The sequence below is a fragment of the Drosophila novamexicana genome, unplaced genomic scaffold (assembly GCF_003285875.2).
Source record: "Drosophila novamexicana strain 15010-1031.04,08,12 unplaced genomic scaffold, DnovRS2.1 tig00000108-arrow-pilon, whole genome shotgun sequence".
In the NCBI taxonomy this organism is placed as follows: domain Eukaryota; kingdom Metazoa; phylum Arthropoda; class Insecta; order Diptera; family Drosophilidae; genus Drosophila; species Drosophila novamexicana.
Genome location: NW_020824772.1, coordinates 744,927 through 760,487, shown reverse-complemented (window position 1 = coordinate 760,487; position 15,561 = coordinate 744,927). Strand labels below are relative to the sequence as shown.

General features: G+C 40.8%; 1 protein-coding gene and 1 long non-coding RNA gene across 4 annotated transcripts; one reads left to right on the top strand and one right to left on the bottom strand.

The window, feature by feature from the left end:
* The first annotated feature begins 2,664 nt into the window (after window positions 1-2,664).
* On the top strand, window positions 2,665-3,608 carry LOC115772023. 3 transcript variants are annotated; one of them, XR_004019011.1, is made up of 4 exons: window positions 2,665-2,744; window positions 2,800-2,964; window positions 3,183-3,274; window positions 3,343-3,608. It is a non-coding gene; the product is annotated as an uncharacterized LOC115772023 (long non-coding RNA). The 3 variants fall into 3 exon arrangements; XR_004019012.1 differs by having other exon boundaries at window positions 3,179-3,274; XR_004019010.1 differs by having other exon boundaries at window positions 3,023-3,274.
* An 8,512-nt stretch (window positions 3,609-12,120) lies between these two features.
* On the bottom strand, window positions 12,121-15,384 carry LOC115772129 (serendipity locus protein H-1). Its single transcript, XM_030718109.1, has 3 exons — window positions 14,158-15,384; window positions 12,886-14,093; window positions 12,121-12,821 (listed from the first exon to the last, which is right to left on the bottom strand). The coding sequence occupies exons 1-3, from the start codon at window positions 15,180-15,182 to the stop codon at window positions 12,418-12,420; spliced, it is 2,637 nt and encodes an 878-aa protein (XP_030573969.1). The 5' UTR covers window positions 15,183-15,384; the 3' UTR covers window positions 12,121-12,417.
* Between the last annotated feature and the right edge of the window lie 177 nt (window positions 15,385-15,561).

Below are 15,561 nucleotides of genomic sequence, written 5' to 3'. Positions count from 1 at the left end.
CAAATCCATAAGCCCAGGTTTAGTTAGCCTTAATCCGTCAAATCGAACCCGGCTGTAAATCAAATTTATTTATTACCGAACTACAAGAAATGCAATATTTTTCACATTCTCACAAATCAGCTTTGGCCTTTCGCAGCGAGTCCTCACTGTACTACAAGCATTTATTTGTTTGACAATTTTTATTGCATACTTTCAGGCTGTTAATGCCGCGCGCCGCTTCACAAAAGTTTAAAAAATAATACAAAAAAAAAGTGAAAAAGGCGTTAAAATCGTTTAGACCAACTTTTTGCCTGACGTGAAACGGCCAAAGGGAGAAGTCACTTGTGCGGCCTACATATTTTTTTGAAATTTCAAAGCAGACAGAAGGCAATCGAATTGGTGGCATAAACAATACAATACAAACAGCAAGAGCAACAACAATGCAAACAACTGGCAGAGGCCGTGCCAACTGCTTTGGGTATTAAATAAAAGTTTTCCACTTAAGGTTTATAAAAAGTTGTAGCCCACACGCGCAGCAGAGGGGAAGGGGAGGCGGGGTGAAAACGGCAGCATTCACACCTACAACAGAAATCGGTGCGAGCCGGAAACGGAAACGGCGGTCGAAAAATGATGAATGCCTCGCAACCCGCAAACACCTACTGCCAACAAAATGGCGAAAAACCCCCAAAACAAATTTTAGCGGACATCTGGCATTGCCATTATAAGCTCGCACTTCGCCCGAAGATTTGGCGCAATAAAACGCCAACTGAACGCAACGAAATGTTCCCATAACCATTTAAGGCAGCGACAAAGTTTGCCGCCCCGTTCAATTGAAGTTTTTTTGGGGGAATTCCCAAAATACGAATAATAATGTAAGTGCCAACGAATTGTTTCAAGCTTGTGTAGCTTCTTGTTGTTAAGAAAAAGGTCTTCAACTTTGCCATTTAGCACCTGTTCGGTTGGAAATGAGCAGCTAGAATGCCGACAGGACTTTAGTCAATGCAACCGCTAATTGCATGCAAATGTCACGCGTTAATTGAGTTGCAATCAAGCACAGGTCTTAATTAGCATCCACAAAGTAAGCCCTTAATGACCAAGAAGCAGCGGAAATTACTACTTGACCAACGCGACATGCGAAACGTTTCGCTGCCTGTCAATGCCATACAAATTGCATGGCTCCATTTACCTTCTAGCTGATACATAAGTAGCTAAACGGAAATTGCAGTGTCACAAAATGTGTGAACGCAAAAATCCGCTCGACTGTCAGTTACCATAATTGAAAGGGTTCAAAGCAAAACTCTAGACCTTGAAGGCAAAAAAAGGCAAACTTTAAGTTCAAGGCATTATAAACAGATCCTTTTATCGATTAGATTATTGAATACCTATTTTATCGTATATATAATAAATAACTTTTACTTGATTAACACTTTTTTTGTTATTATTTATTTACTACTTATTATTTTATAATTAACTAACTGATAACTGCTCATTTTATTGAAATTTTTTCTATCCATTTCCACCCAAAGAAAAGACTTGACACAAGTCAATTATTTTATAAGGCAATCAAACGAAAGCCCAACTATCCACCCTTTTTCCACTGAACCGTGAAGCACGTCTCAAACAATTTAAATCGGACTTACGCATTTTTCACACTTGCGAAACGAGTTTATCAAGAAACAATCACAAAACGTAGCTAGTGCGAAAACGTGTAGCTCTTGAGCTGTGCATTGTTCATCAATCAGTCAATCACTCAATCATTTAGGACAAACAGTTCCGATAAGGTATAATTTTCATATGCTCATGCATATAACTAACAACTCCTCTGTGATAATTCTAACAAGCATTATAGCATATATACCCCACTGTGTTAAACGTTTTTTTACAGGGAAGAATTGCAAATCGTTGTCAAGAGTTATCTAATACGTTTTTAATTAGTAAATGATATTTTAAGCTGTCAAGTGGCAGCCACTGAGAAAAACTAATTGTCATTCGAGCATTATCTGCTGCCTGTCCTGGCAGAGTGCTCAGAAGTGCACACACACACTCGCGCACACACACAGACACACACTCAGAAGGATATTTGTGCTCGCATGTACTCGCAGCTCACACACCCTTTAAATGCGAGTCGCTTTGGCACGTGCCACCGCGACCTGCCACGTCGCACTTACTGCCCCGTTGACTTTTCATAGATTTAGTAGTACATTTTTCTTCGCTGCGCCAGATAATCGCATCACTTTGCTCTCGAGCACAGCACACACACATATACACACACACATACTACGTGCCACATGCTGATGCGCCTGCTGCTGCGGCCCCTAAGACTTATGTGCCACAGCGTGGGCCATGGGCATATTTAGCGCGGCAGCGCAAAATGAGTCTTATTTATATTTAAGCAGACCCCAAGCCAGGCTATGTTAATTTGGAAATTTTATTCAATGAAAAAAAAATAACATACAACTAAATAACATAAATAATAGCATGTAAGTAGTTTGGCGACACCAGGCAATCAATCAAATTGGTCCGTGTCCTGGGTCAGGGCTTATTAGCCTTGCCGCTGCTCATTTGCTGAGCGCCTCGAGCCTGTCTGGCAGCAAAACTAATTTAATAAGCCAAAAAACAAATCAAATTACCTGTCAATTTAATTTCGTATAGGCACATAAATAATAATGGAATACAGCGAAGCCAACAGGGCAAACAGGCTCTAGGTTCAAGGCCCAAACTGAACTAAAATGCCTGCTTACGTTGAAGCTTTACTTTTTTGTCTTGTTTGTATATATTTAACTATATATATATGTTGATTAATGCATTCACTTTTCACAGATCTTTTTAGTAAAAAACAGTAACATTTGACTCTTAAATACAAGCTACAATGCATACCTCATCTGTTGCAGGCACAGTAAATACTCGATTCCTTAGCTTCAAGAATGTCCTTTGCCGCTTTCACACTTGCCACCCTTAACCGCTAACGCTAATTGCCAAGGATATGTGAGTATCAAGCGAAAGCTAATGAAACCGCAGCCAGTTTTAATTGAACTATGCATAGCTAAATACGCACAAAGAAGTGCATACTATAACTGCGCGTAATTGTATACTAATGCAATCAATTAAAGTTAGGCGCGGTGCACACGTACTCAAGACAATAATCGCAAGCGCTGTTTCCTTTGATATTATTAAATTGCTCACATTTATTATACACAAGCAAGAACGTTGCAAATGTACATAAAGCGGGTTGGAGCTGGGGCTGGGGGTGGAGTCTGGGCCGACTGGATGCTTTGCTGATGAGTTCAATCAAGTTGTAAGCATGATTTCACATTGTATTGGATGCGGCGCAGCGTTCTCAGTAATTCAATACACAATCAACAGCATTTTAGACTTCATTTGCAGCGATGGGCGGCAGTAAAGCGACATAAAAAATATATAAGAAGAAGTAGGAGAGTAAGAAAAAAAAGAGGAGCAAAAAAGGCCAAATCAAATCATAAAAAATAATATGCCGCGCAAGGGCGCAACAGGATTTCCTTTTCTGCATGTGTCTGTGCGGCGGAGACTTTTCAGAGCAGGCATCAAGAAAATCAACAAGCTTTTACCTTTCGCATGCAAAACAGAATGAGAACAGGAAGTATGTCTGCCCGCGCTTACCACCCCCAGCCCCACCCCCACCCCCTAGCTATATTTTTCATCCCTCCGCAACTGCAAATTGATGCAATTTATGAAAACTTTTGTGCACTCAATTGCGAGTAAACGAGTACACAAGGCACTGTCATTTTTATGCACTTCTTGTGCCAAAACAATTTCTCTATATTTGCCCCGCCACAATTCCCCCTCTCGCCCGTTTGCGCCTGAATTCATTCAAGAGCTCGCGTTTTCGTCCTTTTACTTTGCCGGCATTTGGCATTTGTGCATTGTGCGGCAAATTAAGCGCATTGCCAGTGACTTCATTTCACCTCACATATAGTATACGAGTCTCTAAATATATATATATATATATGTATACTTATATTTAAATAAAAAGGCTTCAAATTTCATTTGCCATTTGGCAATCATTTTAAAGCTGCCACTCAAAACGAAAAGCAATTCCCCGGCCTAATGACTGCCATTTGTAGCCGAAAAATGAAATCTGCACCAGACCTGAAGGCGTTTATTTATTTTTATTACACTCTCACTCAAGACACCCCCACGTGTCTGTAATTACAAAGCAAGGCATTTAAAAAAGTTGCCCAAAAAATATGGCATTGAAAAAATATAAGTGCAGCTCGAGAAACTCGAATCTCAGATTCAGCAAGATGGAAAGGAACTTTCAGCATTTATGTATTTATATCTTTTATTATCAATTTGCTAATGTACTTTAATAATATTTTGTTGATTTATGTTCTTGCATTGAAAATGTTCTGCTTTGCCAGATATGTTCTAGCAGGCAGTCGGCAGCTGTGCCGAAGATTGTTATTTCCGGTAAGCTAAGTCCAAAAAACAAAAATTTGTTAAATAATATATTATAACAATACATTTCTCATATCTCAGTGCCTACTACTACAGTACGTATTTACAGCATCAGCTAACAGTTTCAATTTTATCCCAGCAGTAAGTGGACTGTAACATAGCGTTAGCCATAACATAACAGCGCAGCACACTGCGCTGTCTGTTAATGTTAGTCAACAGTACAGAAACCCCTGCATTGTCCCTTTTCGAACATTGCCCCGCTTGGGGGAGGGGTAGCTAACAGCATGTTATGAGCAAGCGAGCTCTGTTATATTCAATTGCCGGCTGTTCATTTTAGCAGCGATGTTAGCGCTTAGAGGCATGATACAAGTAGGTTTATTTTACTGCATGGAAAGGTTAACGCTTGTTGCTGTTAACAGTGGCTATTAGCAGATGACTGTTAGCTGCTGGCTAAGTGCTGTTTATTTCGGCTGTAAGCGACTGGCTAATACAGAAAAATACAGAAACAATACGTTTTAACTGTATTTAAATGTTTTATTTAAAACTATTAATATTATGCAGATGTATGGAAACGCTCACACACATACTTGGCATATATGCCAAGTGCACAGCGCAGACAAAGTCAATAGAAGGATTTTCTCACATGCCGGTTGCCGGCTTATCATTTGCCGGCTAAGTCGTCTGGCCAAAAGTTTTCTTAACTTTTCATCAAGCTAATAAAGCGTGCGCCATTTTGTGCCTCAAAGTGGATACCGAGCGACACCAAATCAATGCGCCCTTCGTACCAAATCTTATATCTGTCTGTCTGTGTTGGTATGGGTGTGTGTGTGTGTGTATGTGTTTGGGTGTGTGGTAATGTGTATGTTTGCAGTTGTGCTGCTGCGGCTAATGAATAGAAATGTCGTCCTTCAAAACTTTTTGGCTGCCAACCGTAGGAGCTGCCTCTCAATTTGTGTCCCTTCGCTGCGCTGCGCTTTATGGGTTAATGAAAAGCTGATTTCACTTCCATATTTCAACACACACACACACACACACACACTCACAAAAGTTAGCTTTGAGTTTTAGCTTTTGGAGATTTGCGACTCACTTAGAATGCAAAACTTAAATGCGTGCCATATGAAACGTTAATTGTCTGCACCAGGCTAAGACTGCTGCCTGGTGCCTTGTGGCTGGTGGTTGAGTTGGGTGGTTGGTGGTTGGTGGTTGCTCGGTGGGGGTTTGCCGGGTTTTGGTTAAAGGCCTTTCGTGCTTGTGTACCTTTGGGAAACAGCTGTGAACTGGTGTAATCAATGCAAAGAAACCGATTTTGTTGAAGAGCCAACTTTTTAGCAGATTAAATTGCTACTCATTATACTCTGAACGCATTGAAAATTGGGCGGAAAGAGACTTCTCTTCGATCCTATGCTAGATGTATGCATATTCTTTACAAGTATTAACTGACTGGTCGCTCAGGGCCATGTCCTGTTGCTCTGTTCCGTCCATGGCTTATGTACACATACATATACATATGTGTATCCCAGTCGTGCGTCGCTTTGAATAGTACTTGTTTGTTTTTCTGTGAATGCTTTCACATTTTTATTTATTTTTCAATAAAATTCCTCGTAATATGAGTTTATCAGAAGCTTTATTATGTGAATGAATGAACCTTAACCATTTTGTGAGTATTCAGTTATTCAGCTTTTACAAAGACGAATACACAATTTGAAACTAAGAAACTATCCAGATATTTTCATCTCCCTTTCCCCGTTTTCACTTATTCTCTCTCCCTCTCTCTGTTTCCTTATGGCTATTTTAATATTTATTCCAAGTGCATCTGCAAGGCAAATAATTTTTCTTTCATTCATAAAATTTGACATTAGCATATTGCATTTCCATTGCGTTAATGTGACAAAATGACAAATGAATTGGAGGGCGGTTTCTATCAAACGACCCACACACCCCGCACCACCCGGCCAACCACCACTGAAATGCATTTTATGCGTTTCGCGGAAAATGCATTTGCAATTTTTTTTGTTGTGGCTGCTGTTGTTGACACAGACGTGGGCGTTGGCGTTGGCGTTGGCGTGGGCGTGGTCGCAGTGGCAAAAAGTAAAAACATTTTGACAAACGTTTACAAACTCGCCAAAGCGACAAAAATAACAACAACAACAACAACAACTATTCAAAAGCAACGGAGCAACTTTGAAATTGATAAATTGATTTATGCACTGAGCAAAAAATAAAAAGAAATAAAAACGTCGTCAGTTGACTGTGTGAAATATATGCAAAAATCTTTTATGTATGCCATGAAAAATGAAAAATGATGCAAGACGAGCATATAAAAAAAAATTGTAGCTTTTCAACGAGCTGCCTTAGACTCTTAACAACCACAAGAGGTGCATGTAAAAACAAACCTCTTTCAATTGTTCAAATATTCATCTGAATGCCGTTGACCCTAAGATATCCACAATATATTATCGAATATGGAACACACAACAAACGCATACCAAAATTCTAACCAATAATTAAAATGTACTCGCTTTGAACTCATCCATTAATCTCCTTCAAATACATTTAAGGTGACCAAAAACTGATTGGCCGAGTGACCAACTGACTGACAAACTAATTTTCAAAGATCTTAATTTGAGCACAGTTTCTAACTTTTTGCTAAATCAATTTGTCACTTAGTGAAAATGGGGGTCAAACATTTCGTGGATGAAGTTTCAGGTTAAAATTAATTTTTAAGAATCTTTATGAAAATGCAAAATGCGTTTCGCACAATTCAATCTGGTGGAAAATTTGAATCATAGATTTTGTGATGTTGTCTGAATGAAAGCTTTTTGTTTAACATCCAATCAGCTTCAAACTCATTTCGAAAAATATTTCTTTAAATTCAACTAATAAGGGGTCTAAGGTTGATGGGAAAAGTTCTGAGTTCGTACGATCAGACTCAAACTTATTTTCAAAGCACAACATAGAAGCTTAATGTCAACGTGTCTCGGCGATTATGGAATGTCCATCCGCAGCTATGAGAATTCAAGTTTTTTGTTTATGATCCGATTCTAACTGATTTTTCCTTATTCCTTATTCCCTACTTATGCCCATCTACTCGAATCTTATAAATTCAAGTAAGTTTCATAGACTTCAGTTCAATTAGAAGAGAAGGCGGCCTTTATATTGGAGAAAGTCGTTTCAACTTTGGAATCAATATAATACCTCTACCTCTACTATAGGAAGAAATCTAAACAAATACAAAAAAGTACATAAAAAAGATTAATTTGTATTTCGGCAAACTCAAAACTTTTAAGCTCACCATATTTAAGCTATTGACAAAATGGAAAGTATAAAATGAATACAGACATAAATAAAACAAATTGATAAGTATATAAATCAAAGCATAAATAATAAAACCAAACTAAAAGCACTAACGATTTAAACTATTGATAAGACATAGAGCTCAGAGTTCGTGGCACTTACACGTTTCAACATTTCTTGCATCTGATTGAGTTTTGGATAACCGTATGAGGCATGACCCACGCCCACGCACGTAACTGGCAACTGGAAGGAGACAAAAAAAAAAAACATGGCAATGTCAAACAATATTTCCGTAATAATTTCAATTTTTGCAAAGGGCACAGGGAAAGTTGTGGCTGTTCTACGCGCAAGTATGGCAAGGATATAGAGCCGTGTTTTGAGTTTTCCGTGTTTGTGTGTCTTGTGTGTCTTGTGTGGCTTGTGCACTGGCACATTTAAACCGTATAGACAAATAATTCAATATGGTAAACAAGTCACGTGCCTGGTGTGTTATTGCTTTTTGTTGGCTTTGATTTTGTGTAGACAACGACGAGGACAATAGCAAACGGGCAACCAGCTCTAAATGGGGAGGCGCTAATGTCACGCCCACACCCACAGGCGACGCCCACTTATGCTGTAGAATTCACGTATGTTTCAGCAGCAATCATTATAAACTTAATTAAAATATCGGCAAGCCATAATAAATAACAACGCCTGGGTGGCAGACAACGGCATTTGCCTTAAAGTCTTTAACAAACATGTCGCCGCCCACCTGTAAATACTGATACTTCCACCTGCCATCGGATGGCATGCACCTGCTCAACCAAATAACAAATTCCGTACATTTTTAAGCTCTTGCCAGGGGTTGGCTCAATAATAATAATACAAATATTTATTTATCATAAGAAATTTAAGTTCAATATGCGCGACAGCAATACCTTTAATTCAATTAAAGTTCTTGCATTCGTGCAGAAACTTATGCTGGGGATGAGGATACAATCAATCTTATAGATAGAAAACAAAGATTCGAAGATTCGAAACATCGTATTTATTGATATCCATTAATATGATTTAGAGGCAAGCCATAGTTCGACTGCCTAAGGCCAATATTAACAATTGAGTTGACTAACCTTTTGTAGTTAAAACACTAATATTATCGGTCCGGTTTGTTGGTTATTTACTTTTTTATTCATATTTATTAAAATTTGTTGGTTTCATATTTTTTGGCTCTTCTAAAGAAATAAACAAATAACGATTCATAGGGTTAATGTTAATGGTTATGGTAATGTTAATGTTAATGTTAATGTTAATGTTAATGTTAATGTTAATGTTTAAGCAAATAAGACGGTATATTAGGGAGTCGGACGACTAGGTGATACACTGAACCTGCTTCCTTGACCAGAGGTGTAAAAGGTGGCTAAACAATGAAAGCTATTTCAACAACTATTCCAAAAGGTACCTGAGGTTTGCTCTCAAAGTAGGATTTCGATATATGTAGATACTACCAATTTCTAGAAAGCGGGCAAGCTATCGATAATTGGAAACAAACTTGGGCTGTGCAGGCACTATTAGGAACTACGTTCATAATTTTACGACTCTAGATCTTATAGGTTCTGAGAGTGACGCGTTCACATATATGGACGGACATGACAAGATCGACCCGGCTATTGATGCTGATCAAGTATATGTATACTTAATAGTTGGAGATGCTTCCTTTGTTACATACATGTTCACAAAAACATTATACCCTTTTTACATATCTGTTGTGGGTTCAGGGTATACAAATATAATTTGTAATAAAAATATAATAATAATAGACTAAAGTAGCAGTATTTTGCAAACGCATTGAGTTGCCCTCGTTATACATGTATTTACATATAAACAGCGGCGTCCGTTCATCCACACATAGGTAACAATCACAGGTAACTGCTACATGTGTAAATATTTACAAAACGCGCCAAAAACGTTGGCAAACAGACGCCAGGCGCCTTCACTTGTGCCGTTGCTCATCATCATCATTGTTGTTGTTCTTGTTGTTGTGTAACTGTAACTCGCTCGTTGCCATTTTCCTCACACACACACACATATATATATATACGCAAATACATGCCACACGTCTGTGCAAAGTTATTTATGCTCTTCGATATTTCTGTGGTTGTTGCTGCTGCTGTTGCCAATGCCTCACAGCTACCAACACCCACACCACAACACACACTCACACACACATATACACACTCACTGTTTCTTTTTATTATTATTATGCTGTCATTTCTGTTGTCGCGACATTGTCAGCAACATTGCTGTTGCCTTTGTGCGCCAACCCCTTCACACCCGCTGATGCTACCGTTTGCTGCATGGATTGTGGCGGGGCGGGGTGGATTGTCCACATGAAAGGGTTCAACTACTTCGTGTATGACACATGCCATAATAATTTTATGCTTTTCAAATTGCTCAACCCTAAATATTTCATTAATATGGCAAGCAGCTCGACAGATTTGCCATAAACATATGTATATAGCATGTAAAACGATGTTTGTAGCATTTGGGTTCAAATTATATTTGTTCCCCACATATATCAATTTAATTTGGGTATTTCCATGTGCTGCCACAAGTGTCTCAAGAAAACTTTAGTAGGCCCCATAAAAATGAAAAGATTTCCTATGTAGTTCTCTACGAACTCATTTCGATCGAAATTTTTGTTATTATTGTAAAATAAAGTATTTAACTAACAACCTACAAAAGACTAGACCAAATCCCGTCAATACACATAATCATTGTTTAGTTGCGTGCTTAATAGAAAATATTTAATAATTTTTTAAAGTCTGGGGCAATTATAATCAATCCTATTAAGTTTCTTCTAATTATCCGATCTGATCACGCATATGCTACATATTGTGCGTTTACATAACAAGAGACAAAAGTTTAACACTCTGTAAAAATGCATACTCGGCTGTTAACGACTAATACTTCTTGTGATCTCTCTCTCTCTCTCTCTCTCTCTCTCTGGCTTTCAAGCTGAACTGCGCGCCAATTTTGTTTTGTTACAAAACTCAACGACTACAAATATACTAATTTATACTGTTTTAAAGTCTACCTTTAATGTGTAGAAGACTGATATATAGCAGTTTTTAATTACTAATAGCATTTAACACAATGTAACTTCGCTAGAAAACGATTTTATACACACGCACAGGGAACACGAACGATCAATAACAGAAGCTTACACAAACTAAATTGTCTCATTAGGCTCGCGCCGGCCTTAGCACTAATACATTAACAACCAAAGAGAACGCAACTTGTATAACTCTTACTCTCACACCACTCACGACTAAGGTAACGGGATAAAATATGTTACGACCAATGACGTGAGCGCAGTGCACATATGAATTACCCCTCCCGCTCAACCACAACGCTCGTTCTCTGCTGTAGCTGATCTGAACATACAACGGGATCTTCATCATTAACTTAAATAATGTGTCAACAGTGGATGCATTAATTATAGTTAATAATACAATTTAAATAATTGTTATAGTGAGACAATTATCTAACACGATGATAGAACTTTTAGTTTCCCAATTTTGATATAATTTTGTTCAAGGTCTAAAACGTAGTAAAGCTGTTCATATACTAATTTTATTTTCTATCAATCATTAAACAATTTATAATGTCAATAAAGTGTATATGCAATTCCTTACGAAATAAGGTCTTAGAGAAAACACGTCGCTCTTGCTCTAAAGGAAAGTTATACCCTGTAATTATGAAACACATTAAAAAAAGGTACATAAAGTTGTTTCTATTATATATTATTACATATTGCAATTGAATGAATTAAAAATATATATTTTTATTTATTTCAATTGAAGAAAGAAAAACCACAAAGCCCACCCAGTGCAACCGTTGCCACAACATTTCTATGGAGGCTCAGGCTGAAATGACCTGTAGCAAAGCGTATGTATATAAAAAGATATATATTCTGTGTTGTTTAGGAATCGTTTGAACTGTTAAGTCGTGCGTCGTATTAGCCACGCAGAGGCTAAGGCTCAGGGCACAGGCAAAGCCACATTGCCACTGTGCCCACCCCACGGCACCCTGAGCCACGCAAAAACCACCCCAACCGGAGGCAAAACGTTTAAGTGCTTCGCTTGCCTTTGATATGTGTCCATTTGAACGGCGCACAGGCGGGCTGGTGATGCAATAACAACAGGGCGAACCACGAGTAAAATATACAAAGAATACTCTCAAGCGAATGCAATCTGCAGTGCACACAGTTTTGTAGCAACTGGTAAACTCGCACAGTTTGACAAGCAGTTTGAGAGAAGCACAGTAGAACTGAGCAGATGTTTACTAGAAATATATATATATGAATTTTATTGTTTTGTTTTTTATTGTAATTGGTGTTAAGCGTAGAAATAATAAATGTATTGGTGGTAAATCATAATATACATATATATATATAGTCCTGTCACACATGTGCATTTCTATATATATACATATGTCTGCGTGTGTAGTTCTATGTACATTGTTGCTTAGCTCTATATAGAAGATTGCTTACGGTCTATTACTAAAATAAACATAGCGTCGTATCTATCTTAAATTTGTAAGGACTATACTCAAGATAATCCGAATCATTGCCTTTTACTCTGGCAAAGCGGATGTGGTCGCAAACCCTAGCTTAATTAAGACACAGGAGATCGTTGAAACGTTGACGACGGCCTAACAGCCGTCTTGCGATCATGTCATATGAGGCGTCGCCGCCGTAGCTTGTGAGCCAGCGGCTGGCTTGCCGGAGAAGAATCGATTGCCTGGCTGCGAAGTAAACAGCAGTGTATCCACCGAGGGTAACATTTGATTCGAGTGCACCAACAAGGGCATATTCACCACCGAAACCGTGGTGGGTCCAGAACTGTTGATGGCAGCTCCAGTGCTCGTGCAACTGGCCAGTTTGCCTTGCGCATTTAGTGTAAAGGCAGGCAGATAGTAGTTGGTGGTGCGACCAGTGTTCACATGCGTTGATGTCGAGCAGGTTGTGCTGCTGGTGGAGACCGCTGCCAGTTCCATGGATGCGGGCGAAGAGAACGGTGATGATTCGAGCGAGGGACAGGCTAAACGATTGCCATTGGTCGGCTTATGAGGCACTGTAAGAGCAAAAATGGCACTTTAATATATAATTTATATGGAATTTTTAACTAAAGGACTTACAGAAATCGTCGTCAGGTAGCAGTTCATCGGGTAATTCGTTTTTTATTTGAAAGTGCAGAGCGGCGGCTGCCTCAGAGGAGATGGCATTGTCAGAGGTTCCCATGTCTGTGCTGACAACGGGCGCGTCATATAGACCGCACTCTTCCATCTCCAGCGCCTGCTCCATAATTAGCTCTTCAGCTGACGTCAAGCTGAGGCCGTGCAAATCCAGAAACGGCCCCTGTGTCTGCAACGGCTCCTTCTTTATTTGCGGCACTGCTACGGTCGCGGCTGTGCCTGGCGGTGGCTTTTGTTGCAACTGCTTCGGCGCCAGCTGTTTGCGTTCGCGCTTGGCCTTCAATTGCTTGGGAGGTGCAGACGAAACTGATGGCGACGGTGGCGGCAGCTGTGCCATCGCAGCAGTTGACAACTTTCGGTCCGCCGGTGGGTGCACCTGCTGCAGTGCTGTGCCCGCTGGCAATGTGATGCCCAAAGCGGCCAGGGTAGCTTGTTGCGGTTGCTTCTTTTTGCGTGTCTGCTTAACTCCTGTTGCGGACGCGTTGCTAACTGGCGCCTTGGCTCCCTCGCTGCTGGGCTGAGCTTCTACATCAGCTTTTCCCAGTGGATCCTCTGCAGTCGCTGATGCAGCTGCTGCTGCAGCTGCAGCGGCGGCGGCGGCTGCTTTCTGCGCCTTCGTTGTCGTAGATTTCTTGGAGCAGTAGGAGGGAATGTTCTCGAGATGCTCACCAGTCTTGTGATCCACTTTATGGCGACGTCGCGTATGCTTCAGCCAGTTGGGGAAGTTGGTAAAGTCACGTGGACAATAGTTGCACTTAAAGGGCCGCATGCCTGTATGAATGTTCGAGTGCTGCTTCAGTTTGGAGTTGCTAATGAAGCTCTTGTCGCACACGGTGCAGGCAAATGGACGCTGCTCCAGATGCACTAAGTTGTGCACCTTTAGACAGCGTTCGGTTTTGTACATTTTGCCGCATTTCTCGCAGCGATAGGAGCGCGTCTGGGCATGATATTTCTGATGGCGCTGCAGATGCGAGCGCTCCTGAAATCTTTTCTGGCATTCGGGGCATTCGTACGGTTTCTCCGAGGAATGAATGCGCGCATGATGCGTCAGATTGATCTTTTGCACAAACTTCTGGCCACAGATATCGCACTGGTACTTCTTGTTGTCGCTGTGTATCTTGCGATGCATCCACATGCTGCCCAGTTTTAAGCTGAAAATTTGAAAATGTTTTCATTGATGTTTGCTCAAATGATTGACCGATGTTTTGGACTTACCATTTGCCGCAGTCGGGGCATTTTTTCCAGGTATCCTTACGACCCTCACTGCGATGCGTCTTCAGGTGCTTCTTCAGGCCCGCCAGCAGCTCGAACTCACGCTGACATTCGGTGCAATTGTAGGTAATACGCAAACGGTGCGCGGCTGCCTTGTGTGTGCTCACCAGCTGCTGATTATCCAGCACCAAGCCATTGCAGTCTAGGCACTTGTAGAGTGGCGGCGGGGGCGCTTCCACCTCCAATTTCGCACTGTGCTCCAGAGGCGTTGCTGGTGGCGGCATTTCATTCGGCTGCTGTTGTTGGAATATGGTAAACGCATGGGGCATGTGTTCCGTCTCACAAAGCTCCACTTTGGTCAACACCTGTGTTTTTGCGGCCTGCATTGGTGCGGTTTTCTCCACTGCCGGCTCTTCCTTGAATACCTGCAAGCGCAGCGCTGTGGCCGCTGGCAGCCGGGTCTTCCGCTGCGGCTGCTGTGGCTGCACCTGCATTTGGTCAGGTGACGGCACCTTCACTGGCGTCGTTGTTATCTTTTTAAAGGGCGAATTGGTAAACGCATTTGGCGGCTCCGGCCGCAAAAACGTAACATTAAACTCCGAATTGGTATTGTCATTGGCGCTGCCATTTGATAGGTTCGCCACGTTGGCTACACTGGGACTTGCACTGGGACTGGGGGCGGTCAGCTCATCACGGCTAACGTCGGCAGACAAATTGAGCTCAGTGTTATTTTGGGCGCTCTCGTCTAACACACGCCAGAAGTCCGTTGAGGAGAGGCTGTTGCCGTTGATGAAGCTCGCGGAGCTGATTGTCACGCAAGCGGACAGATCAATGTCCAGTGATTCGTCCTTAATGCTCGATATGGAGTCAAAATTATTAATGCGCAGCAGGGAGCTGAGTATCTCATCGTGGGCTGCTTTGGTGGGTGTGCTTGCATTAGCCGCATAGTCGCCGCCATATAATTTAGGCGGCAATTTTTTGCTTGGCGCCTCTTCTTTCATTCTCTTTACTTTTCCTTTACACTCCATTCGCAACTGCGACACGTAAAGGTTATGCGGTCGGCGTTTCTTAATTTCTAGCGCTGACGTCGGTCAATTTCATACACTGGTTTATTGTTTGCAGTCACAGCACTGTTAATTTGCACATTTCGGTTGGTTTTGTACGATAAAACGATTAAATATTGCACAAAAACACCAAAAATATTGTGAAATGCGCTTTGTTTTTGTCACGCTATGAATTCTTAAGTCGCCATTTTGACAAACAGTGTTGTAAGACGCGACGCCTTTGCGGCTAAGGGTTGCACCCGCGATATTTATCGATAGCCTGCTCTTATATAAAGCATGAAGCATTTTTGCTTAAATCGCTACAGCCACACTGTTGTTGTTACCAGTTTTGTAATAGTGTGAC